The sequence below is a fragment of the Anopheles darlingi genome, chromosome 2 (genome assembly GCF_943734745.1).
Source record: "Anopheles darlingi chromosome 2, idAnoDarlMG_H_01, whole genome shotgun sequence".
Lineage (NCBI taxonomy): Eukaryota > Metazoa > Arthropoda > Insecta > Diptera > Culicidae > Anopheles > Anopheles darlingi.
In genome coordinates, this window is record NC_064874.1 from 39,644,495 (window position 1) to 39,671,902 (window position 27,408).

Genomic DNA, 27,408 nt, shown 5'->3' on the forward strand with positions numbered 1-27,408 from the left:
CATCACTTTACAGCTTAATTCCATCTATCGAAGAACCGTCCCCAGTACAGCTAGTAATACCATAGCTTTCCTAACTAACTTAACTAACATTGGATCGTGTAACCGTGTAGCGCTTCCCTACGTTAGTATGCATTTAAAAAAATGGACAATTTTTGGATGACTACACAGAAAAAACTAAAATAGATAATCGAGTTCGGTAAATTTTCTGAGGGAGAAAATTTAATAATACTTGCAAAAAATAAAATGAAACCTTCATCTGACGAACTCGTGCTGTGACGAACAAAAATGGACATCATGTGGCACTTTGTAGACCCCGGAGGCTTTTATTCCGGTGCATATAACATATTAACACTGCAATTCAAAACAGTTAGAGCTCTGTTCCATACGGCCGATGGCCCTGAGCATCAACAGCTTCAAAGGATGCTGGCGAGGAAGATCGACAGAAAAATGACTACACCGCTGCGTACGATTATCCGGGAGGTCGGTGCAACTGACGAAACAACGCAAAAATACCTGACCGTGAGACCTATCACATCCTGGATGGCATCAATTGGAAAGGCTCGTCTTATTTTACTCCTCCCCCAGAAGGTGCTACTGTGGCTGACAATCAGTTGCTCTTGTTCAGCTCCGGAATTTCCGTGAACGGGAAAATGTACGTCACAAAGTGCCGGCCACAGGTTGCGCCGTTCATCAAGGAACACTATACAGCTTTATCGAATCCTAGCATCTCTTGCAACAATTTTATTGCGAAAGAGAGGAAAACCTGATCCAACAAGCAAAAAAAGAGCCGAAAAATATGCCAACATGCTTGTTTTTGACCGCCAAGATTTTTTTTTTTTGATAACTGGTGGAAGGCCAGTCGGAATGGCGTAACTTTTTTGCAAGTAATCTAATACCCTTTCTATCGGAAAGTTACTAAACTCCACTATCTGTCTTTGATTTTTCTTCTATCACCATCCAAAAATTATCCATTTTTTAAATGCATACGTTACCTTCTCCGCCGTGGCGCGATCGATGGCCCCGTGAGCCTTAAATATTACCCGCTAGAGGATGGACGCCGTAGACTGCATCGCGCAGTGCGCAGTAAACCATTGTTCGTCCTCTTAGGCCCGCTCTCGAAAGTATGTACAATTAATTAGGAACGGTTTCTTGGCGGCTTGGCGACTGCTTGGTGCCATTTGGCATTTTACGGTAACGAAACGGATGCGTTCGGTAGGGCGGCCACCACCGGCTGCCTGTTGCCGATGCCGAGCTGATGCGGATGAGGAGGATGATGCAGATGATGCTGGTGATGATGCTGGTGATGATGGTGATGGGACGATCCCGTCAACGGTGGTGGAGACATTGGTGAGGCGGCTGCAGAGGATGACGACGACGACGACGACGCCGAAGATGACGATGATGACGAGGACGATGAAGAGGTGGGCGAAGAGAAAGAACTGTACTGTAACTGGTGCTGGTGCTGGTGCAGTTGCAAATGAGATCCATTGCCGACACCGACCGCTGCCATCGCTGGTACTTGTCCTCCGCCTCCGGTTGGTGAAGAACCGGCCGAAGTTAAGGAAGGTTGGGATGACGCAGGGATCATCAGTTGCTGCTGAGGAGGTTGTGTATGCTGCTGCTGCTGCTGCTGCTGCTGTTGCTGTTGCTGCTGAGCAGTAGTAATGCTTTGTACGATCAGATTCAAGCAATCTAGGCTTGATCCGTTCACTGCACCGGATGCTGACGTTTGGTTGTATCCTACGGTGAGAACGGAAAGAGTACCATGAGATCAACTGAATTCCTTCCTCTCCTATGCTTCAAGCTGTTTTGTTTGCATTTCTTTTTCACAATTAGCGAATTACTAAACCACGGATGCGGATGCGAATGGCATCTAGAATGCAACTAGAATTGAATCTATTTTTAAAAAAGCACAAACTATTGCCCGACATAGTCTAACAGCTAAAAACAAATGGTACTCGTACAAAGAGAGCGGAATTAAGTGAGTAAAAATCTATTTTAAATATGTATCAACCCCGAGCGTCGTCCCTCTTTATCATCCCTCGCCCATCGCGCGTCGATCGGGCGCGGTCAAGAGATGATAAATCAGCGGGCACGGTTGGATTCATAATTTTCTCATTTGCAACAAGCACCGGAGCGGTGACTCTCGGGGGGCGGCCCGGCCCCTACGGTACCGTGCTGTCACGCGGTCGCCCGATTTCCTTCACCTCACAGACAGAATGGCAATAATGCATGACCGCGGCGCTCTTTCCGCTCGCGCAAACCGACCGCAAAACCTCGAAGATCGACCATGCAGCGGCATAAACCGTTAAATGGGGATGCAATGGGAATTATGGAGTGTTGCGCAGCGTGTGCCTTCCCCGCTTCGCAGGGGCCCATCCCCAAGCCGACACGTACCTGTCAGTGGAGAGTACCGGTCGTTGTCCTTTCCCAGTTGACCCAACCGTTCCCGCAGGTAGCTATTGGTGCAGCAGTTCTGGAATGAAGAAGGAGAAGAAGAAACATCCGTGGCAACATATTAGTGTAATGGCGAGCGAAATTTGCGAAAAACCCAATCCCCAGGCCCGGCAGTGGTGGCCTTATACCGAAGTGAGTGATCGATTGAGATTCTTTTTCGGATAAATGAGCTGCTCGACATGACGCTCATTTGTTGCTGTGGGCGCATTGGCTCCTAATAGCTCGCTGGGGACACTTCATCATCACCATCTCTGGGACGCTGATAGTGTCCTGCAACCCGGGTGTCCGGAGTGATCTACGGTGGCCAACCTTCGGAAGGGAAGGTTAAGAGGCATTTCATTTCAGCAGCAACCAAACAACCATCCCTAGAACACCACCCCGGTTGCAGCATAGCGTGTGAATGTGTCAACCCGAAAATAGATTCCACGTAACCGTGAACCCCGTCCCGGACACCCCAAACCCACTCTGTACGCACACACACAATGGCTGGCGGGCTGGCGGACGACAAACGCGCTTCCAAAAACAACGAGAACGGGCACGGGAACGCCGCGACATTTGTGATGCCTAATTTAGTGTAAGTTATGCTGGCGTTGCTTTCCACTCCAAAGCAAATCCCCCAATCCCATACCATCCCAGCACGGGCGCTCGCGATCGCCCGGGGACCTGAGATTTCCGTCTCCTTCCTTCCTTCTCCCGATCGCCTACCAGACGAGCGGCGGTCTCGGGATCCTAAACCGTCAATTAAAAAAGATGACATTCGGCAATAAAATAAAATGAAGTCGTCCCCGTACTCTCACTCTCTCTCCTTCGTTCTCTCTCTCTCTCGCACTCTGTCTGTCTTTGTGGCCACGGTTCGTGATCGTGCGTGATCACGGATGATGGTTGTCGCCGGTAAAACGGTGGCGAACGGGGGATTATACTGGTTGGCGGAGAGCGAGTTTTGTTTCTCCGCTTTGCGTTGCGATTCGATCGTTGCCCGGCTGCACGATACCATTTAACGCAGCGAGTCAGAAGCGAAACATCAAACGCAAAAAGGGACTTTCCCGGGGACTTCCCCCCAAACATGGGACGGCGGACACACTGGGTAACCCCCGGCATCGTCGTTGTCGTCGTCGTCGTCGTCGTTGATGACGAGTTTACCACGATGATCATACCTTCTACTGAGCTGAAATGTTGTTTCGTCTTGCGAGAGGGGCGCGATCGTTTCGATCTATTTTCGATTGGCAACGCGGCAATCAGGTAACCGGGAACAATGATGATCGTCAGTGATCGATGAGATGAAAAAGCATATTAGCTGGCGCCGAATCACAAAAACTGCGTACCAATTGAGTGCTGCTCGATCGTTCGATTCGTTGTTGACCACCACAACGAGCACCGCGACGTCACCGAAGTACACACAACAGATCTCATTCGTCGATCTCGTTCGTTCTGCGCGTGTACCAGGGATGGCATTTAACGATGCAATTACTTTGCATCGGAGTTTTCTACGACGATTATCTACCCGGCCAACGGCAGCCACGCAGACCGTGATCTATATAGACCGGGGCCCAGCCGCAAGTGACGAGTGCGCAAATTGTCAGCATAAAATAGACGATTTATGCGCGATTCCGTGTCAACCGTCTGGTGGGGCATCGCGTTTAGCGTTTTGTGGTGATCGGTCACCACTACTACACCAGGGCTCGGGCCATGGGATCTGTCTGGCGGGATGTGATGAGAGCCGAGATGACGACTCGTTAAATGCGTTATAAATTGATCGAGATGCGTACGGGCGCCGCGGCGGCGGTGTTTGAACGGCAGTCTGCGTTCTATTTTCACTAAACACAACACTACTTCACTGTTAATGCTGCTTAATGCTTCAAATGTGCTTCTACATTTCACGGGCTCTCGTGCATACAATACCTTAAAGGACGTATCCTGGAGAGGAAGGGCGATGTGCTTGCACCCGCTTGGGAATCGCAGGGTGCAGCTGTCTGGCGGTCATGTCTTGTGCTTAAGAGGTTTCTCGAGCAAACGGCACCCCCGGGTGTAATACTTGCGCAAGGCCATAAACCTTTCTGGAGAATGGAAGAGTGTCCTTACCGCGGATCGAGTGCGAACCGAAGGGAATAGCGATGGTGCGCCCGACGCGTAACCGGACGTGTTTTCGTACTTAACAACTACAACAACAACACTCGACTCCTACGCCCACTGCAGGTCCTGGGTGTGCCGCAAGACCAAGGTTAAAAGTCCTTAATACAGTGACGACACCGAAAAACTCCGTGACGGCGCGCACATCACATCCCTTCTGGGATGGCACTTAAGCTGCGCCAACCCCGAACCAGTGCGAGACCGGACAACGCCTCACACACACACACACACACTCGAGATGACACAGTTTTTACGCACCACCGACGCGTACGGATCTCGGTCACCAGCATCGGCGAGTGATAGCATCATACACCAGCCTGTAGCAGCGAGCGAGCGAGCGAGCGAACGAGAAGAAGCAGAAAACCGATACCGTGAGGATCCGAGGACCGGGCGGGAACAAGAGGGAAGTGAAGCGAGAAGCGAGTCCCGTGAAAAGTGTCGGGGGCCATAATACGGACCACTTAGCGTAAGATTTAGGATGGCATTTAAAGTCACATATTACAAAATCATGTATCCGCTAGACAGCCCGCTATTTGTATCGGCATCGTGTTCGATGGTCGTCGTCGTCGTCGTCGTCGGTCGGTTACCGGTAGCCGTGCTGGCCATCCCAGGGTAATGTTTTCCACGACAATAACCGGGGAACCTTAAAACGAAACTGTAGAACCCTCTGAACAACGCGCGCCTTTGGATATGATATGGTTCAACGATCGACGATGAGACGAGGTGACAACTCGAATCAATCGGCATCCAACGGGGGTAGTGCTAGTTAACCAACCCCGGGGCCGGGCTAAGTGGGTGCATCCCTTGTGACAACGCTGATGCACCATCGCCGCTTTGCGTTGCCGGTTAGTAGCCGAATAGACACGGCGACGATGGTGCACCGCTCTTCTCCGTCCCGCCGGACATGAACGACCGTGAATACAAAACGATCCGATGTCGTCGTGGCGGACGGTGACGGAGCACCCCCTCCGATCACCCCGACGAAGACTTACGATCATCGTTTCGGAAGATGGTGTCATTTTTCATACTAACTTCTTTTCTTCCTTTCGCTCACACCTTTTTTTTCTTGTTGTTGTTGCTGTGATCGTTCGCTCACTCATTCGCTCCGAAACGTCGATCCGTCCCGGTGCCCCCGTTGCCGTTAGATCCCTAGAGGAACAGCGTGTCCCCGTCGCCGTCGGCCACGGTAGCCGCTTTGGCGGAATTCATAAACTTTCACTCTCCGTGACAGTTTCGAAAACATTGTATCCATGTCCCGGGGGCGCCGTTGGTGAATGGATTCCCGGTGGTGGTGGTGGTGGTGGTGGTGGTAGGAGGGAATGGTGCAAGCAAGAGCATCGCTTAATCCAGGAGGAAATATTAAAAAATAATTCATCCAGAAATTATGGTTATGGGTTAGGAACCGTCAAGGGCCGGTGTGGCGATATCCCGGAGGATATGATGGCGGATGGTTGGAGAGAGGGGGGGGGCGGTGATTAGTGTCCCTCGCACGACACCCTCTCCCGCTCTCGCCGGTATGCCGGTATGTGAGGGGGTATGGGTGGATCGTGAACTTTTAAAAATAAGCCCGCCTTAAACTCTTAATACTTTATTTACTTGGAGACCGAGGCCGACCGAGCGTGCCCGGCTGGCTGGCTAGCTGGCTGGCTGGCTGGCGTGACAAAAGTCCGTGTGCGTGCCGATTGGCTTCCTTCTGGGTACGGCTCCTTGGCTCCACCAAGGACCGCCAATACGGCTGGCTGGCTGGCTGGCTGGCTAATGGCACGTACAGGAATAGCGGCGAGGCATTTACTGTCACTGGCAGCATGACCTATTGCTTAGCCCGTGCGCGCTCCGGTATTTGATTGTTTTGTTTCGGAACAAAATATTGACGATGCTCCCGTGGCAGCAGGAAGGGGGAGCGGGCAGAAACGGAGCCAGCACGCCCGGGCTTCCCCTGAAATGCGTCCGGAGACGTTAGTGGGGCACCGATTGTGTGACAGCATCCAGTGATCCAGTAGGCGGGGAACCCAAACCCAAAACCAAAACCGAAACCGAAATCAAAAAACAAAACATAGAAAAATGTATGAAAGAAAAAAAAAGTAGAAAAGACGTCGTTGAGAGGTTTCGTGAGGTGGCCACTTCGAAAGTTGTTGTTGCAAATGTTGCAAAGAGTGGTGTTGCAGATGGCGGCGGCCGCTGGTCCGCAAGGGGGTGGAAAATGGTGGAAATTTATTACGTTGAAAATGATCCCACACCGTCCGGTGGCACCGGTGTTCGGCATTTCGGACACCGAATCCACAGACAGATCGCTCGTAACTCGCGCATATGCGTACGACGATGGACAGCGGACAGCAGAGCACCTCTGATGGCCACATTGGGGCTGGTGGTGGTGATGGTGGCGGTGGGGTGTCATCCGTGGTCCATGGCGTGGTCTGGTTGGCTTTCAACGATTGTTGCCCATAAACATGCCGAGCAGCGCCATCATATTGGGTGGATTATGAGATCGGTGCGTGCATGTGACTCATCCCTCTGGTTGGCCTCGTCCACGCGCGTCGGATCACACAACAGCAAATGGCGGCAGCAGCAGCAAACGGCAGCATCAGCACCACATTGACAGCAAATGGCCATGGCTTAAAAGGTCTCTGTCAACGGTGCACGGCGCGACACACAAAGTGTTGTGTACTCTCAATATCAAAGCGTATCTCAATACCGGCCGACAACGGACTGACAACGGGCCGTGGCCGAAGACAAGATCAAACGAACGACGACCACCACCACCACAAGCTTCCCACACGGAATGATTAATCCCTCTTAATTAGATCATAATTTGTTAATCATGCACCTTGGCTTCTCGGCAAACCGGCCACGACAACCGCATGCCAATTCCGGCGTATGCACGCCACTCACGTATGCCACACCGTTTATGACATTTTTACGCGCTTCCGTTGGGGCGTTCGCTTTTATGTGTGTGTGTGCGGTTGAGCCGTGAGCCTTAACGCGCGTGGAATCGCGTCAATCTGGCGATAGGAACCGAATGGTGGTGCAATATCCTCTCGTAAAGTTTATTTCTGGAACGATTTTATGTAGTTTCGGTGCGACGGGTGGCGTCTCCGGTGGCGGGGTTTGCGATGTGTCCACCCGATGTGGCGGGGCTGTTGGGAGGACGGACGGAGCGCGGTTTGTAAATCTTAACGGATGATCCGCTGCCGGGCGGCTTCGCTACTTTTGCGAGTGATAAGCATACACTTAATCCTGCCCATCGGTACGTGACGACGTCTTTCGACGTTGCATGTGGACGCACTCCTATGAAGGATGGTGAGTCGGTTGACGTATTATCGGGATGGAAAGATGGATTTATTGTGAATCTCGGGAAAGGAGGATCACGAGGATCACCGTTTCTGAAATGTGCCATATGGATCATTTGCAAAGTACGACACTGAAACGTGTTAATCCATGTCAAGGATCTATTCGCACTTCCTTCTATCCGCACTTCTTAGTAGCTTTATTACCCCTCATCTATACTATAAAAGATGGGCGAAAAATATAACGCAGCCCTAGAAAAAAATCTAAAGACAAGGCTGTCACTTTTTCTTACGGTATTGAACCGGTGCGGCTTGTTGATCCCGTTTTCCCGTTTTGCGTAATAAAACAGCGGCGTCTAAACGGCAGAATTATCATCAAAATTTGCTACGTCCAACAACGCTTTTGATAATAAAATTGATAGAACAGCTGCATTCAACTTTTAAAACAGACGAATTGTCTGTTCTTTATGGTTTCGCCAATTTCTAGGTCTGCAATCTAATGGTGTAGACGACAAAAAATAGAAATTACCACTCTGTATTGGTTTTCTATATTCTTATAATATGTACAAGCAGTAAGTATGCAATTATTACTTTTATCGACATTTTTAATGTCATTCAGAGATGCATCAAGAGTAATGCATATAAATAGATTAAAAAGCGCAATAGGTGATAAGATTCAAAAACAAAACGTCTTAAAAACTCAATACGTTGCAGCCATATTGCCAGTCCAATGCAGTAATAACATACCCGCCTAAATTAAGACCTTCCTAAACTCAAAGCTCCTGTTTCTAGCGTTCGTTCCAGATTGCCATTCCAAGGCTGCATTCGTCGCGTACCATAAAACACGTATTACTCGTCGCTTACCTTCAATTGCACGTGGATTTAATTGCAACATTTTTTCGTTCCATCCATTAGTGTATGTATGGCTCATGTGTCCACTGCTGGTTCGCAAGCCGTGCCGTGGTCATGCCGTGATCCTCGCGGAAATGGAATGTCGACACCAGGCATGTTGGCATGATATGTGTTCATTGGAAAAATAGTTAAGATATTGCGTTTCGGAACATCTTAATTTAAATTCCATCGCGCACCAAGTGCGCACTTGTGCAGAGCGCAATGCAATCGCACCAATCGCCGATGCCGATGCCGTGTGCCAATGTGCACGCGAACACGGCTGCCTCCTTTGCACCGGGAAAATGGGGGGTGGTTCACCGAGCGGTGTACAGTATACGAAACTATTTAGTCAAATATGACGTTGCCGGCCGATCTGGTGGCAAATCCTTTTCCGCTCCTCTGGCACGGACGCCGGTACCGGTTGTACCGGTGCCAGCTCGCCGTTTTGCGCTCCACTTCCTCCCGGGGTGTTTATGCGACTTTATGCGGCGCACGCCCCAAGCTGTCACGCGTCACGTGAGGTGTCAGATAAGAGGCCGCAATGCCGCGCCTCCCTTGAGCCGGCAATCCAAGATTACACTCCCGCTGTACTCTGTTCTTCGACTGCATTTCTTTTTTCGCGTTTGATGCCCCTACCTACCCTATCACCTTCCTTTCACCTCCTTGACATTTTCGTTTGATATCGCATCGCGGATGGCAAGGGAGCTAATTAATTGCACTTAGTGTTGGTCTAATTCACTAATTAATCAAAGCTACTACCACCAGCCCGCCAGCCAGCCGACGAGTGGCCGGGCCGGGTGACATCACGGGTATCACGTTCCGTGCCGAGGGTCCGAGCGGGACCTGCGCGAGACCTTCATTCACCAACATGTTGTTCCGCCAAAAAGGGCGCAACCGTGCGGTGCGCAATCCTGCCCAGTCCTGTCCCGGAACGTTTCCTAACGTTAATGAACTCAGGCACACCGCGGCACCTACCAAACGCTCAAGCCGCGAGTGCGTTCGTTGCGAAGTGTTGAAAGACTCTTCACAGCGAGGTTTTGTTGTGAAAAATAGTCACTAGCGCACGCCGGGAATGCGCGGCGGGCAGGACATGGGGAAGAAGGAGGCCAGCAGTGCCGGCTGTGGCTACAGCGTGGAGTGCGCAATTAGCACATAGCTCTCATTAGTACCGCGCCCTATAGCGTCCGGGAGCTTTAATTAATCCCGGCTGCAAGAAAGAAGTAGCAGTGTCTACGCAGCAGGGTTGAATACCGATTAGGTGTTGTCCTTGGTGGTTGTCCTTAGAATACCCACATGGTTTTTTGATCGAATAGAAATGGAACATCGGCACATGAGAAATAACTTGAAAAAGAATGAGTTTCACAAAGTAAATGTAAAGTATTCCTCATATCAGAGCACGATCGGTAGGTTCGCGATAAACGCAGCGAAACATCGACACTAACCGACGAACGGAACGGCACAGTCCGGGGCGGGCAGTTGTCAAAATCGATCGTCACAGTTCTTACCGAGGATCGTTTAAACTCGATTTAGAAAGTGACGAGCATCAGCGAAGACTTAAAAGCCGATTAGAGCGCAAAAGTCCCCTAATCTATGGGGATCGCACTTTGTTAAGCCAATTCATTTGTAAGTCTCCTCCACCAAAAAAAAAAACACATTACACACTCACGCGCTCGAACCAGGGCCACCGGGACTTTGGTCTCACTTCTGAAGGCAACCGCGCGGCCTGATGAAGATCGCGAGCAAACGCGAGGTGTCATCCGCTGGCCGTATGGGGTGGCGTGGTAGCGGCATAACTGTCGCGACAAATTAATTTGACCCATCGCACGAACAGCCAAACAACCGATTTAAAAGACCGAAACCGCGCGCCTCGGTCCCTTTGGCGGTCGTGTGGAAGTGAAAAATGTGAGTGTGAGAATGCGAGAATTGTTCTCTAATGAAGGCTGACGGTTCCTTCCCCGCTACTCACGATCGCCGATCGCCCCGAAGTTTTCAAACAAACCTCTCATCACTCCACATACCCAAAACGGACGGTGCCGAACTGCTTGAAACCGAACTAAAGTAATGAAAATTGATTGAAGTCACTGCAGAAACAAGCCCCGCGGAACTCGACCACGGAATAGACAAACGAACCAGAGGCGAGTCGGGAAGCAACGGCAACTACGACGACGACGACGACGACAACATCTTTCTTTGATTATCTCGGGAGCCATGGACTAAAGGCGCTGTCTGTCTGTCTGCCTGCCTGCCTCACATGTGACAGTTTTAACAAACGTCTGACCACTTTTCATCGTTAGCAGCAGCGGCGGCAGCGCGATACGGCAAAGGATGCGTGAAGGCGCGTTGTGTTCTGTGCGGTTGCCCTTGGGCGGAATGTCAACATTGGATACAGAACCAAACCAAACCGATCGACCGATCATCAACCGACGCTCGTCGCACAACTGCGTCGCCGATGCCTCCCCTCACCGAAGGTCAGCAGGGAAATGGTTGGTAGGTGGATGGTGGATTCGGAAATCGTTACCCCGCAGAAGAATGCGCAGATCTGGCATTCCATCGGTGACAGGCCGGGCAGGAAGAATTACGATCCCTTCTCTATCAAGGTACACGCAGTCACCGGATGTCGTCATAGGTGTGCGTCCAACACCAGGCCGAACCAACCTATCCCGTTGATTAATACCTTGAGACGTGAGACGACGGAGCGAGGCCAAATCTCGGCGCTCGGAGGTCGATACATAGGTGTTGGTTGGTTGGTTGGTTGGTGGTCCTGTTCGGCCTGGCCCCTTCATTACAGCAGAATTTCAAACACTCGAAAACGGGTTTTTTTTTTGGGTACGGTGCACCGATTACAAGATGCCAGAAATTAGGGTAAATTACTGTTGAAGCCATGAAACGAACGGAATGGCGACACCAGAAGTGCGGCCATTACTTTCTTTTTTGCATATTCCTCTTGTGTGATTTATGATAATTTATAATAATTGCAGCCGGTGACCATCAACTGTAGCAGCCACGAGCGATGAACGGCATCAACAAAAAAATGCTTGAAATATTTAGGAATCTCCCGAAACGCCAGCAAAACATCCTAGAGGTGCAAGTTAAAAGAAAACTTGACTACTCATGAAAGGTTTATTTAGAGAGATAAAATATAACTATTTGTATCTTTCATCGAAAATAACGCTGACTCAAATCGGCTAGAGTCAATTTTTAACTATTATTTTCGCTAAATGCCACAACTGAATATGAGAAGACTTCTGTCTCAGGATGAAGATTAGCACGAAAATGAAGATCATCTAAACCAAACTAAAATATTTTAAAATTGCTACTAAGATATGCTTCCAAATATATCCAAATTCCAGATGTCTTCATAGTACACCAGCCCATAAAAAAGTGAAATGATTGAAAAAAAATTCCCGAATTAGGTATCTTTTCAATATCAATGATAGGAACAATAAGGCTGCCATTTATCGACAGAGCAGATGAATTATCGATGGAATATTTCTTCAAATTATCCAAAGAAGAAATACTTTACCTATACTAATAATATTTGTTTCCGGATAAAGAATATAACTAATAATTATTAAGAAGCAATCATCAATGAAGCAATCATTAGATATTGAATTTCTTCAAGTAACGTAGGAGATTTGCTACCACTTTAAAGACATGTTAAGCTGTAATCAAAGGCGAAAAGAGGAAATTTCAACTAAACGAATCAGCACTACACTTAATTCGAATGGAAAGAAAAGATTTGTTAAGGCCCTCGCTTATTTTCTAAACCTTTATCCAACACTCTCTACTTTCTTGTATCACAAGAAGAGTTTTTGTTAATAGAATTAACCGATGGTACGCCCTTTAAAAGCGATTGATTGTTTGCTAGCGCAATGGTAATCGCCCCTAAATGCGACATCTTGAACATGAAACTCCCTTTCGCAGCACCTTTACAATCCAAGCGACTAACAGAGACAAAACCCCACGAAAAGGGCCCCAGCATACTGTACGTCATCCGTTAACCCTAAACGGCAGACAGTCTAGCGGGGCTGCCTGTTTAAGAACCCCATTTTCCCCAATCTTATTGATGCTACAGCCAGTGGTAACTTCCATCTCGAAGCACCACTCATGGGACACGGCGAGCGGCGACAAATGCGACCGTGCATCTGAAGATTACAAGCGACCCCAGCGATTCTACCGAAAACCCATCAAACGATCTTTTTTCCACACAGCCTCTCCTCTGTCTGTACTACTACTACTCTCATTCTGGCTGCACATTTTATGGCATATCAGACGAGCATGATCGCGCGTCGTCGTGCACCACCGGGCCACCCTGCATTCCACGGGCCCAGTTTACCACCCCGCGGGGGTTTTCGGTAGCATCTTTCATCCTACCGTAGCTTTACGATCCCTCCATTCCCCCCCCGTTTAGTGAGGGGACGAAGATTCAAAAGAGGACCATAGCGTACATAAAAAATGGATAGCTCGTGGCCGCGCCCGCGAGACAAGACGGAGTGCACGCGCCCCATTCCTTGCACGCGAGATGGTACCACACGATTCCACGGCTACGGTAAATCGTCCCCAGCAAGATCGCTGAGACCATGCGCGAGACACGGCCGTAGCCAAACGTTGCCAAATACACCCCAAGCGCTGGAGAGGCCCAGTGGTTTGGCACGAGCTACCATCATCATCATCATCATCGCACACCCGAAAGAGGTGGTACGGTGCACGGTGAAGACAAATTTATCGAAACATGCAATTAAATCTCATTAAAAACGATGTACTCTGCGCCACACTCTGGCCCCCGATGCTAAAAAAAAGGGTAGGGAGAAGGGCGCACGGTGCGTCAGAAGAAGATGATGTTCCAAAATTAAACGTTTTCTGCCCGTCGTGCCTCATGGCATCAGACACCGCGCGTGCAGACAGAACTGATTTGGCAAAGTGTGAGTCCCCCGTCGCTGTCTTTCTTTGATTCACAACCGCGGCGCAGTGTCCACTTGGCCAGATCGGGGGATCTTTTGCTTTTTTTTTTGCTCCAAAAGCCCTGACTCGATCGGATATTGCTTCTTAATTGTGATCGATCGTTTCCGTCGGCTGACTGTGCGGACGAGCACCGGGCGCTGCCAAGCAACAAGGATGCTTGGGAACTTATGGGAGTGGCCAGGAGGTAGAGAATGAAGTTGTCGAGCCGTGAAATGAACGAGTCCGATCCGACGTCGTCGTCGTCGTCGTCGTCGTGCTGTCTGTCAAAAAGATGGTGTCGTCGCCCGTCGTCCCTTTGGCGCGTGTCACCTTCACGAAACACCAAACATGATCCAGCTCCAGCTGCTGCTGCTGCAACGGCACGACCGAGTCAACGAAAGTCGACACTTTGTGTCTTCACCGACACGCCAACGCGTCCAGGCGGCCCTATCCCGTGACACGACGTGTGCGGTTTGTTTGCTCAGGCAGCGAACGATCAGCAGCAGCAGCAGCAGCAGTAGCGGCGGCGGCTGCACCGTTGGTGAGGCTGGAATGTACAGGGCTCGTACTCCCGGTGACGGTCCCGCGATACCGCGAATGCTCCGGTGTCGGCCGTCGCGTCCCTATAACGGGCGTTGACAGTGACACAGTGGACCACGGCGGTCGGTAGCTCGACGCTCGGACGCTACGGTAAAGGTGCTCTCTGTGCTGCTTCGATCGCCCCATACGGTGCGATAATAATATCTTCTTTCGCAGTCTAATTGTACTGGGCTACCGTTGGTGACATTTGTCGTGACAGTTTGACATATTATGACTACACGCAGGAAAATAGATGATTTGACATTATTCATTCTTTGCTTCCAAGCAACCGGGCCTCGCCGGGTTGCTCCGGTAACTGGAGCGAGCAGCATGTAGCGTCCGTCTACTAAACGGGCTACTACCATGTGCGCCCGGCTAGAGGAACGAGTTTCGAAGAGTTTGGCGCGATCTGACACTAACCATGTGCGCTCGACCGACGCGCGCGCGCCCTCGACCTGCCACACAAAAAGGGACGAAGTGTGGTGCCGAATGATGAGCCTTGCGCGGCTTCTAGAGCGTCATGCAAACCACCACCATCACCGCCGGGCGGGGGAAGAAGATGGAACTAATTATGTTTTCAACACGCCACATCATCGCAACTGACAGTGTCATGAACCGCGATGGGGGGGGGGGGCACGTGAGGTGCACAGTTCACAAATCGTTTCGCGTACGTGGCCGCGCGCGAATATATTCGTGATCGCGCGTGGGTTCCCGTGCCTTTTTCCCGTGATTGCGGAAAGCCGAGAATTTCACGGCACCACCACCACCACCATTCCCTCTTTTTCTTTCTCTCGATTCTCTATTCCTGTAAAAGGCCACCGGAGTCGGAGGCATTAATCTTCTTGATCCGCGGGGAAGCCACACCACACCCGGGCGTGTGTGTGTGTGTCAGACTCGCGTGGTAGAATCGGGCGTATGTTTCCTGTGTTGGCTTCGTCGGTTTGCTGGCTAAAAGTGCGACAGATCTGATGTTGTGTTTGTCGCGCTGGATGCTTCTGTTCGTTCGTTCGGTTACAAAGTGAGACAGCAATGCCCGCCGTGGTGCACGCCACACCACGGCACCAACATATATCGCGGAACGGAACGATTAATGAAATCGGTAGTCTATACGAAGCACGGGACCATTAATCTTTTGCCAGTGCCAGGTACCCAGAAGCGGCCACGAAGTCGCGATCGAGCAAAAAGTAAAAATTACATTCACAAAACACATTCACAATGTGAGGACGCCCCATTCACGGGGAGGGGCGATCACGATCGTGACGTGGACGTGCTTAATCCAAACTTCCTGCGTGCCAGTGCAACACCGGATGAAGGCCGGGTGTTCGGAGTGTCGCGCTACAGGGTCACGCAATCCGGAAAATGAAGAGGAACAGCCAAAAAGAACTCCACCACAGCGTCCGAACCCATATGGCAATCGGTATGTTTATCAACAAACAATTAAATCACGATAAATTTTCCACACCCTGGCTGGCTGGCGAAACTGCAAAGGCAGCGATCGGTCAACCCTGGAGCGGCGTGCAACAAGTGTGGGGCACGACGACGACGACGACCACCGGTTTCGAACCGTTTGAACAAGGTGCTAGCTGATGGGAAATGGCGACACGATATCGCCATGCCTGCGGGACTCCCAGCGGTTCCGGAGTGTGAAACGATATGCGCGACATGCCGCCTTATGGGCGTTAATTAGTCACCGCCACCGCAACCGTAAGAACTGGGACTCCGGAACGCCGATCGGTAGCCCTACTACTCACCATGTAGTCCTGAGGTGTTGACAGAATAGGATTGCTGCCGGAATCCGTGATGCTGTCCGGGCTTTGCCGTATGGGTGGTGATTCCTGGATAGCGGGAAAGGGAAAGAGAGCGGGAACGGTGGACCATTAGGGGATGTAGCTTTTTTTTTTTTAATTTTGGAAATGAATTTCGTATACCAAATGAGGCGCACGTGACGACAAATGTGTGGATCAATGGGCCGATTGCTACTCACCTCCAACAGTGCTTGTAGACTGTCGATGTACTCGATGGCGTTCCGCAGGATCTCTACCTTCGGTAACCGCTGATTTGGGTTGGTGCTGGTCCGCCGTTTTAGTACTTCGAATGCCTCGTTTACCTGTAATAGTATGTGATGGAGACAATAAACCAACGTAACATGGAAGTGGATTGGGTTGATGAATCGTTGAAATTATGTAAACATCGGATGTGAAGTTGTTGTATGTTGACATTAAACTATCTACCTTGGTTTTTGGGAATAGATTGTATAAAAAGGCGAATTATGGAAACGTGTTTATGCACATTAATCATCAGCAGCAATTTGTGGCTTTTGGGAAAATTTAGGAATAGAAAGGGGTTAAAGAATATTTGGGATTTCCTGCCAATAAACACAAAATGGATAAACAACTTCTTGTATAGAGCATTTTTTTTTCATTTTCTGTGTTTTTTTAATTATTTCTATTCATTTCCGCCTGGTTTAGATTATAAGAATCTTAGTCAATATAGGAAGGTAATTTCTGTTGTCTAGCGTCCACACTATGATATTTTGGGCCAAGAAATTGTAAATGGTTTCGCCTTAGCGAACAGACAGTTTCTTTGTTTTGAAAATTAAATGCAGCTGATCTATTAATTTTATCACATCATATCAATTTATCAAGTATTGGTGCACGTAGGAAATTTAAATAATTCCGATTCCGATGATTCGCCGCTCTTTTTTTATAGCACGTAGCTATGGAAACGGGATCAGCAAGCCGAACCATAAGAAAAAGTGACAGCTCTATCTCTGGAGGGGTTTCTAGGACTACGACACATTTTTCACCAATCTTTTATAATCTGGACAAGTGGTTAACATACACCAGTAACAATTTATAAAGATCCAAATGCATGAACTTCACTGACAGTCTAATTGAAGAGGAAGTTTTGAGTGTCCTTTTCATGTTAATTTTTCCCTTTAACTTCCCGTTATATGAAGAGTTATGTTATGATGATATCAAAAATCTCTGTCTCTATCTCTTTAAAAAAAATGAAAAGTAAAATGTAAAAACATAGTTTGATATTTTTAACAGATACACAGTAAATACAATCTCTTGTACCACACAACCACAACATTACACAATGCGAAGAGTCAGTACATTCCGTTGCTGTTTCAAATAAGCCCTGACACGGATTTGCGGATGCTTTAACTATGCCCCGAGGATCATCAGACAAACGTGCCACTGGACGAATGCAGCTCGCCGGCTTAACCCGGAACACACTAACGACACTAACCTTCCGCAACCGACGCCTCTCCCGCATGGTGGCCGCTTTCCGCCGATCGACGGCAACGCTCTTCTTTTTGCACGCCTTACAAGCCCATGTCAGACAGGGCCGGTTCGGGCTGGCCATGCAACCGGAAGCCGGTGCCAGGACATGCTCTTCCGAGCTGAGACTGTTGTCGTCGTAATCGGTGAGTTGCAGCTGTTTCTGTCGGATGTGAAGTTGTTGTATGTTGAGTTTCAACTTCTGCTCGGCACTAAGATCATGGATGTAACTGCCACTACCTTCGTCCTTTCTGATCGCCCCCTCACCAACCCCACTCCCGTGAACACTCGGCACACTGCCATTCATGGCGAGCAGATTCTTTTGCACTGAATTCAACTGCACACTACTGCTTCCGGAGCTGCCGGTTGTTTTCCCATGAATCGCAAATACAGGCGCACCACCACCACCACCACCACCACCACTTCCACCATTGCCAACAGCAGCGGTTTGCATCATATTACCGAAAGGATTATGATCAACCTCATAGCCCAGCTTATAACCACCGAGCTCGGTTTTGATTGCCGATTTTCGGCAAAGGTTTCTGTTGAATTTGGTCATTTCGAAGGAAGAACTACGAACACAATCCACCAGCACTGGTTATCCTTTGGGCACACTTCACTTATCCTCCTCCACGGAACCTCATCGACAACTCATGATTTCCGTCAGCTAAATTCACGAATAATTATACTTATTTAGTGCGGAATACACGCGGGTTTAACCGATACCGTCACCGGTGGAAAGCACGATCGAACTGATCACTCCTTCACGTTGACACCCGGGAAAGCGACACAGTACGCACGAACGGTGGCGCCCCTATGCCCCTTTGGCTGCGTGCGCATAGACAAAAACGCTCCTGGCGCAAGGCAGGAAAAGAAAAACATTCAAACAAAACGAAACAGCTGAACCATCTAAATTTCCCACTGCTGCTGCTGCTGCTGCGCATCTTCGGTGCATGTGATCGTGGAGTGTAGTTTTCCACGGGCCAGAACAGGACGACCATACTGTCGTAGCATGTCGAGCATAAGGTTTAAGCTTTATTGCCCAACGCAAGCACATCCGGAACTGGGTGATCCTCTAGCGCTACATCCGTTACAACGGTACGGTGGTCTCAAGGGAGCCACGAAGCAGGATGTGGATAAGCAGCCATTACCAGGTTCCCATTAACATTTGCTTGTCTACCGTGGATCAAAATCACTTCTCTAAATCATTCATGATTGTAACACCTAGGACCGTTTGGTTTACAGAACACCATCACCCAAGCAAAAGATATTGTAAAAAAAACCAAGAGCCTATTGTTGTAATTGCAGGTAATGGGGAAAATGCGCCTCAAATGATTCAAATACATCTATGATTTACAGACGTTTCCATACAACATTGCATGGGGCTTTGACCCATGAAAAATTCAATGGAGAACATCATTTGTTCGTGGTTTTCCAGCACCAATTTCCCGCTCAAGGATACGCGACCATTCATTGTTAAGTGAAAATCATCGGCACTCTGCTCAATATTTGAAGTAAAAGAGACAACCATATGTATCAGTAGATTGGTGAGCAGAAAGAAGAAAACTCCGCCCCCGTTGGAAAAGTGTTCGCTTTTCTTTGTCGATTCAGAAAGTAGAGCGGAAAAGTTCGACGGAAAATGGCGCTGCATACCTTTAGGCACATTTCATGAAAAGACGTTAAGGTACCTGGCCACGATAGTAGCTTTACGTTAAGAAATATAAAAATAAGGTTGAAATAAAGTTGCAACTGTCGCCAGGCCGGTAAGATAAATTGAAAGACACATTCTTTATTGCCGATTTCCAGCTCGGATGAAAATTCGCTGTAAAGAATTATCAAAATATCCGAATGTCGGACCTTTACGTTTTGGCAGGTCTTACTTTTGAGATGATTCTTTAAAGGACGGGATGTGCGCGGACGCACTTCCCGACTACCAAAAATTGCGCACACGAGTTATCCACATGAGGGATAATCGCAGGGGTCAACCCCGCCGTAGTGCAATGGCTAGGCCTCGCCCTGGGGGAACCGCCTTAATGATCACGGTAACCCCTGTGCCAGGTAAGTATGCTGAAGCGTCCTTCGACTGAAACGGGTCATGTCGCCTCTCCATGCACCGCTGGCGATGTATAACGCACTCCGCGTACACACTGTTTCTAGCCAACTGAGATTCAAAAATCCCAGGGCAGGTAAAATGGGTGTTTAAAAAGGGAAAGAACGATGCTCTTCTTCTTCGTTCCCCTGAACATGTGTTTTCTCTTTTGAGATGTTTCTTTTAGCAGGTGTGCTCTGCATAATATGTCAACATTTAATTTTTTTCATTTTTCTGTACATTTTATTCCATACGAAGGATCGTACTTTACTTCTCTTTCCTATTGTTTACCAATAATGGTAGGCATTATTTTCCCCATAACAATTTTGACAAATTATCCACCTTAAAATTATTTTAGAAATATTTTACAGACAATTCCCGTTTTTTACTTAACATAGTTATTTTAAATGAAATATGTTAAACCTATAGACTGATTGAGTCTACCCATCGAATGTTTGTTCTTTTTAAATACGCTAAAATTTCAAATATTTTTAATTGTAGAACAAAGAGCACGATTGATAAAACATAAACGAGAAAAGTCTATCATACCAGGTTATCATCTAATTTGTAAACACATTTCGTAAATAATTATGTACAAATGGGTTTCAAAATCAACGTTGCAAAACCACATCCTTTTTCTGCTTCTATCGCTTCCAAATATTGATGAAATGTTTTAAAAACTGATCGATTTTACTTGAAAAAACTTGTTATTGAATAGAAGATTATCAAGTTATCTCAAATGATCGAGCCCGGTGCTGGTACGATGGAAAACGCAAAAAATCAATTATCGCAACCGGCCGTCCCTCCTTGGAAGTGGGGCCATGGCTTCAACTTTTGTAAGTTTTTCCTTCACAAATTATAGCCTAATATTGTTGAAAAGATTTCGTTCAACATGAAATACTCGGATGAACCACAGTTCAATGGTTTCGATAGAATAAATCATCTTAAAATTTGAGGTTTTTGTTGTTATTTATTTTACCCGAACTAACGTGAATCCATCCTGAATATGAACCTGTATCCAGTTCAATTTTTATAATCCTTTTGCTTTAATTTTTTCGGGCTTCGAAACGATCAATCAAACCAAATCGCAGACGGTATAGGATAAATGATTTCCAATCGATTAAGGATTATTCTACGGATGAGATGCTTAGAACACCCACTTTACTCAGATAAATTAAAAACGGGATGTGCGCGGACGCACTTCCCGACTACCAAAAATTGCGCACACGAGTTATCCACATGAGGGATAATCGCAGGGGTCAACCCCGCCGTAGTGCAATGGCAAGGCCTCGCCCTGGGGGAACCGCCTTAATGATCACGGTAACCCCTGTGCCAGGTAAGTATGCTGAAGCGTCCTTCGACTGAAACGGGTCATGTCGCCTCTCCATGCACCGCTGGCGATAGATATCGGCTAAAATCTCAGTTTTCTGCCTGCTTGCTGTATGCTCTTCCATTCCTGTCGTCCTAGCAACCAAGTAGGTACCAAGGGTTTGCCACGCTCATTGCTACCTAGAATGCGAAGGCAAAATAGCAAAGAAGGCCCAAAACTGGTAAACCTTTTGTCATCGGTGTGCCTCGGAAAGCAGGCAAACCAACCCAACTGAAAGTTTACGACCCTTTTCACTCGGTTCTTGTACGGCAATCTCAAACATATGATAGGAAACCGATGAATAGAATGATAGAGCTTCGTGGCACAGTTTTGTTGCCGACTTTTTTATTTCATAATGTTCATAAAAACAATTTTCCAACACAACGCTCAGCCGATCAGTGCCTGCTTGCCGTACTTCTCCTCCCAGTTGCCACTGCAGACGATCAACCACGAGCCACGCACATCTGCATATTGCAGCAAGCATGAGCAACGATGACGTACGATTGCATCAGCTGATTCACGCATCAAGACTTGAAACCCCCAAGAAAAATGCCGAGAAAGCCGGTGCTTTTGGGCTGTTACTTTGAGCTGGCCCCCTTTCCATGAATGAACCACATGGCGTTGTATTGGTGCATGCGCACCGTTACGCACCAACATGGTTCATCCGGCATCGCTCTCATCATCTTTCGGTGCGTTGCCAACCACAGACAACCCCAGGTTACTTCAGGACGAACACACAACACTTGCCACCGTACCGTGCTTTAATTGTCAGCGAGAAAGGATCAAGGAGTGTGTAGTGCAAAACCCCCAAATCCTTCACCTCCATTTACGTGTTATCGAGTGCCACTGAGCTGTTCGAAATAGTTTATTGGTGCGCCCCAGTTTACGAAAGTGAAGTGCAAACGACAGCCAGCCCGAGCCACGTATTAACTTTCCATCATGTCTCTGTACGGTAGCAATTGTTGTGGTTGTTTGTCCTGTTAAGGGGACTTTTTGGCATAGTTTTACGTATCTTGCTAACGGCGTGATGGCATCAACAGAGGCAGTTACAGTGCAGAATAGGCCCAACCTCATACGGGCTCGACAACAGCGGCGAAACGTAAGTTCCTCAGTCCACGTCCCCCGCCGTGCAAAAACTCCCTTCTCTCCCCGACTAGCGATAGTTCAATCAAGTTCAAGAGCATTCGCACGCGCCAAGTTGTTTGTATTTTTATTTACTACTTTGTATGTGTGGTGGCTCAACGCACCGAGGGCACGAATGTTGGCCTCACAACTTGCTAACCTCGAAAAAGGTTGAAAAAAAGGAACATTGACCAACGCGGAAAAATGCAACCGAAGGGGGAAGGGGAGATGGGGGGGGGGGGGGGTTAGCATATCTGCGGTACACGCGCACCGCATGCGTTATTTGCGTCATCGAGGAAAGTTCATCCCGTGGATCGTGAGCATTCATCGCGGATTCACAGTGCGCTGCATAAGTGTATGCATAACCACGTGTTGCTAAGGATACGCCGGCAGCGGATGTCAGCTGAGGGTCTGGTTTGGCCCCACACGTTCTGGCCACAACACAACGCATACTAGCGTCCTGTGTACTACTCGGAAGCTGTATGCGCAGTTCAAAGCGTGGCTACTTGGACCCCACTACCTGCTTGCTTGTCGTGTGAGGTCCTGTGTAAGGACATACATCGCTTGGTTTTGATATGTTTTTGATCGGTTTTGCGAAACAAATTTGTTGCGCACGGCCCACGGACACACTGACACACAGTGCCTCGTACGGGCGCACACGCCACGCCAGCGTGTTACCGAGAAAGGAAGGGGGCAGGTTATGTACGGCGCTCGCCGTGGTTCCTCACACGCGCACACATCCGCCGCCTACTGTGCGCTTATTTCTTCTGCGCGCGTTTGCCCACACGCACACACTGTGCCCGCGCTTGTTCGTGTCGAGTCACGGGCGTGGTGTGTGCTTTGTGTCGGCCGACCAGGCCACGACCGCGGCCACGGGGATTGGGGCCTGGGCGCCCCCGGGATTGTGGAAACAGCTTCTCCCTGCTCGTGGTGGTGATGGTGGGCACCCCGAGTGTGCGCTGGTATTCGAACGAACATCCGACTCTTCTAACGTTCCTTCTATTTACCCCCTTTTTTGTCTGTGTGCTCCTCCTCTCCTGTACAGAAGAACATGAAGCCTCCAAGCAGCGGCGCTACTAAACTGGGCAGCAGAACAGCAGCAGCGACAGCAACGACATCGCTAGCAGCAGCAGCAGCAGCAGCAGCAACAGTATCCACCATCCACCGCCACCAGCGGACATCCGAGTTAGTAGTGCCGAACGCGCGAGCCGCACCGGCCACAGCAGCACCGATCGCCATCGTCGTGCGGGTGGAGGAGCAGCAACAGCAGAAGTACCATCCGGCCACGCTGGAACCGTACCATCAGCAGCACCGCTACCACCCTTATTATCGGCCCTTCCACCAACGGAAGCGACCCATTCCGTTCCGTTTATCCGCGTCAGTAGTAGCACTCTAGCAGGTCTCTTGGCCGGTGCTAAATCAAGTCAAAAAGACACACAAAGAGACCGAACAGTGTGCTACCACGCGCGCGCGTGTGTGTTATTAGTGTGCGCGCAGAAATCGTGTGTACGCCTAGTAGTGTAACCAAGTTTTGTAGTAACTTTGTTTGGCCTGCTCGAAGCCCAAGGTCACGGGCACGCGGAAACGGGCGGCCGCTCCTCCGATACTAAATGCAGCGATCGTACCCGCAAAAAGGATCCCGCGTGTAAGGCTGGCGACGCTGATCGCTAGCGTCGTGCCGTAACTGGCACAAAGCGTCACCGGGACCAGAGCGTGTTGAGAGGAGATTAGCATCGTTGGATCGATTTACTCGCCGGATCACGCGCCGACCGTGTGTGTGTGCGGATTACGTCCTTTTTTCACGCTACCGTGCGCATCTGTCTGTTGCTCTCTCTCTCTCTCTCTATCTCTCTGTGCTGCGTGTCATCCTCTTCCCCCTCGCCAGTGGCAAAAGTGTGTCGACAAAAAATTGCGTCTCGCGATCGTGGCTCTCGCGAAATATCTCCCACTTCCCTCGTACCCCACGTCTCACGAGTCCGTTGATCAACTATAGTAACCGGCCTAAGCGCATCGTTTGGTATTTACTAAACAAACTCAAAAGAAGGGGAAGCAAGGGAGAGAGACACAAGAAAGAATCCACGGCGGCCGAGATGGATGGCAGAGAACGAATGGCGCCGGCCGCCAACAACCACCAACAGCCGGACGTGTGGGTATTCGGCTACGGATCGCTCTGCTGGTATCCGGGCTTCGAGTATTCGGACTGCATTACCGGCTACATCCGTGGGTATGTGCGGCGGTTTTGGCAGGCCAACGTAACCCACCGCGGTACCAAGGAACAGGTAAGGAGGCAGTCTAGATCTTGAAACTACGACCTTTGTACCTGTCCTCTCCGCTTTCCTGATTCTATCAAACGTCGCACACCTACACACGTTCGCGCACACACCTCCTACGAGATTTCGCGTGTCTCGATCTGGGTCCCACGATGATAATACACAGGCAGGCAGGCAGGCAGGCAGGCAGGCAGGCAGGCAGGCTGGCTGGCTAGCTGGCGAGTGTTGTCGCCGTGTCAACATATTGTGTGGTCGTCGTCTATTTTTGTTATCGCATCGCACCGTGCCAATCGATGGCAAGTGGCAAATCGCTCTCCCTCACACACTCTCTCTATCTCTCGCTGTCTCTCAGTTTTACTCTTTCCTGCATTTTTTTTTTTTACTTATTTAATCTATTCAAAACCAGAACGCGAATGTTGACTATCCCCTGTCCAATACATAGGCGCACGCGCGCGCGATCGCGCGTACTAACGAACATCTTCAATCGGTAGTATCCGTTGGCACTCTCCACCCACCGTCTGGTGTCTGCTGTTTGTAAACAGAACGACGAACACGAGAACGAGAGAATTCTTGAAAGCGAAATGGCATGGGCGCAGATACAGAACGATAGAGTGCGGGGGCTGGGGATGAAGACTCGTGTGATTGTGTCTGCCGATCGTCTACATTTCGATCGCCCACCCCGCCCCTGACGACGTTCTAAAGCCGCGTATTGGGCTCGTACGTTCTAAATTTGAAACCGGAATCCGGGTCTGGGTCCGGGGCCGGGGCCGGAGGCTCGAACCGAATTTCAAAGTAAGCAATGTTTTCGATTGGCAAGCAGTGCGCCGTCTTCCCCACGATTTGCCGCTTGATTTCACGTTTCGACCCTGCACGTGCCAGTACGACGTGCAATAACTTTGTTGTTGTTTCTCTGCACTGTGGTAGTAGTGTTTCAGTAGTACGTACTCCGGAGTGGAATACGCAATACCAGGAAGAAGTATACGGGGGTGCCAATGGGCATGTGTAGCACATTACAAGATTGTTGATGATGCAGCCGTGCGCTACCGTTCGGTATTCGGAGAATGCTGATAAGTGATAGAGTAAAGAGAGTCGTTGCTTAATTGCTAATCTTGCAACCCGTTTGAGTGATGATGGGAAAGTAGAGGTAAGGTCACCTGGGCAAAATGATGACCGAATTATCTGGCTGTTTGTCTAGCCTGGATGACCTTCGAGCGATTAGCGAAAAAAATTTGCAATGCGATTCGCGAGAACTGCCTTGCTTATAATACCCGCAGTCCGGTTATCAGACCCTTGACGCTGAAGCTGTTATATTCATGAGTCATTAAATTGAAGAGATGTACCCAAACAATTATTCGTATCTAGCTTCCAGATTGCATGCGCTAAGGTTGAGCTTTTTTCTCTTACATCATTACCAGCATAAATCGCTTTCGTGTAGAACTCGATAGAAAAGGCCGCGTGTGTCTGTATCGGTCGCATTACGTGGCTCTGCGAAAATCCAAACACATGGCAAAATGAAATGGTATCGCTTTCTCATGGCCTTCTATGTTCGGCACGTGTGACACGTGCAGCAGTGAGTGTAAACATGTGGAAAGGACATCAAGCAGGCAGAAAACGGAGATTTTAGCCGATATCCATCGCCAGCGCTGCATGGAGAGGCGTCATGACCCGTTTCAGTCGAAGAGCGCTTCAGCATACTTACCTGGCACAGGGGTTACCGTGATCATTAAGGCGGTTCCCCCAGGGCGAGGCCTTGCCATTGCACTACGGCGGGGTTGACCCCTGCGATTATCCCTCATGTGGATAACTCGTGTGCGCAATTTTTGGTAGCCGGGAAGTGCGTCCGCGCACATCCCGCCATAACACAGCGAGAAACCGATGAAAGAAGAAAATTCGTTTTTCTTTTCTAAAAGACAAAATTTCTGTTTTCTACGAGGTTTTGAACCTTGACTGGTTGGCTGTCTCACGACAGTCGAAGATGAGTGGGTATATGATCGAATCCCCCACAAAGAAAAACAAGAACATTTTTTTACTGTTACACACTATTGTTGATTCCACAGTTTTGCTCTATTGTTTGCTTGTGACAACAAACAAACGTGCGTGTTCGCTGCACATAACGCAACGGTTAGCGTATGATAAACGAAATCTGCTAGGTTACACGTCATCCACCGCCCGTCCCCTACTCATCAAATGCCGATTCCAATTACTCACTTTAAGCCACCCAGCGTGGTGGCAACGTTGTGCGTGCTACTAGAGAAGCAACGACGGTGCGCACGCATTCCATCGGCTCGTCGTGCAGCAGCGACGGTAAACAGTAGTAGCGCCCAATGGACTAATCAACGGTTTTTGCTTCTTCTTCTCTTCCTTATGGTGTATCGGTTCGTTGGTCATCTGCGGGCAGCCTGGTCGCGTGGCAACTTTGATCGAAGACAAAGAGGTAAGTGTGTAATGCATAGCGCATGTAGAGTAACCTGTGCCATTACCGTCATCACAGGGCGCACGAGACGAGATGCTATGAGATCACATTACGTAGCCGCAACATTCACTTTAGCACCTTTGCGCCTTAAGATAAAATGAGGATGGCGATTAAATTACAAACAAAGAGAGAGAGGGGCTACCTACGCTTAAAGGTGTCCAGCTTATCACCAGACGCTACTGGTTTCCAGGCAGGACTATCAAGGAAAAGAAAGATGAAGAACAAGTTAAATTCCAGTTTTGTCTGGGCGCCCAACAGCTCATTGGTATGTTGGTATTACCCTAATTTAATCAGAGGCATTAAAAAGCAATAATCTCTGATAAAGGCTGAGAATTGATGGTATCAAATCGAAACACACACGCCAAAGCAAAAAGGGGGCGGATGCAGTTCCTTCGTAGTAAGCCCCATTGTGTTCAGCAGGAAGTAAGGTACAGTGAAGACCAAACTTCCGCTTCTCAACATTACTATAGAATAGGTCTGGCTTATTTGCAACTATTGTCTAAGCCAAGGAATAACGAC

At 49.0% G+C, this 27,408-nt stretch overlaps 2 protein-coding genes and 3 non-coding genes across 5 annotated transcripts in view; 2 read left to right on the forward strand and 3 right to left on the reverse strand.

The window, feature by feature from the left end:
- Positions 1-43: 43 nt before the first annotated feature.
- Positions 44-17,903, reverse strand: LOC125950755 (myogenic-determination protein). The gene is made up of 5 exons (XM_049679000.1): positions 17,535-17,903; positions 16,264-16,386; positions 16,031-16,114; positions 2,398-2,476; positions 44-1,740 (listed from the first exon to the last, which is right to left on the reverse strand). The coding sequence occupies exons 1-5, from the start codon at positions 17,871-17,873 to the stop codon at positions 1,187-1,189; spliced, it is 1,179 nt and encodes a 392-aa protein (XP_049534957.1). The 5' UTR covers positions 17,874-17,903; the 3' UTR covers positions 44-1,186.
- Positions 17,904-19,468: 1,565 nt separating this feature from the next.
- Positions 19,469-19,632, reverse strand: LOC125952968 (U1 spliceosomal RNA). The gene has a single exon (XR_007468888.1). It is a non-coding gene; the product is annotated as a U1 spliceosomal RNA (small nuclear RNA).
- A 1,203-nt stretch (positions 19,633-20,835) lies between these two features.
- Positions 20,836-20,999, reverse strand: LOC125952964 (U1 spliceosomal RNA). The gene has a single exon (XR_007468884.1). It is a non-coding gene; the product is annotated as a U1 spliceosomal RNA (small nuclear RNA).
- Positions 21,000-21,728: 729 nt separating this feature from the next.
- LOC125951845 (glutathione-specific gamma-glutamylcyclotransferase 1) overlaps positions 21,729-27,408 on the forward strand; it is a 6,725-nt gene continuing 1,045 nt past the window's right edge. The window contains exons 1-3 of the mRNA XM_049680924.1: positions 21,729-22,123; positions 23,192-24,425; positions 26,815-26,850. Of these exons, the coding sequence (XP_049536881.1) occupies positions 24,237-24,425; positions 26,815-26,850 (225 nt within the window). The 5' untranslated portion in view covers positions 21,729-22,123; positions 23,192-24,236. The remainder of the gene's footprint in view (positions 22,124-23,191; positions 24,426-26,814; positions 26,851-27,408) is intronic.
- LOC125952965 (U1 spliceosomal RNA) lies at positions 26,108-26,271 on the forward strand. The gene has a single exon (XR_007468885.1). It is a non-coding gene; the product is annotated as a U1 spliceosomal RNA (small nuclear RNA).

Coding starts and splice junctions, on each gene's coding strand:
- LOC125950755 (XM_049679000.1), bottom strand. CDS start 17,873: ATGAATGGCAGTGTGCCGAGTGTTCACGGGAGTGGGGTTGGTGAGGGG. Junction 16,387..17,534: donor AGAGGCGTCGGTTGCGGAAG/GTTAGTGTCGTT, acceptor ATACTATTACAG/GTAAACGAGGCATTCGAAGT. Junction 2,477..16,030: donor CAACACCTCAGGACTACATG/GTGAGTAGTAGG, acceptor TCTTCATTCCAG/AACTGCTGCACCAATAGCTA.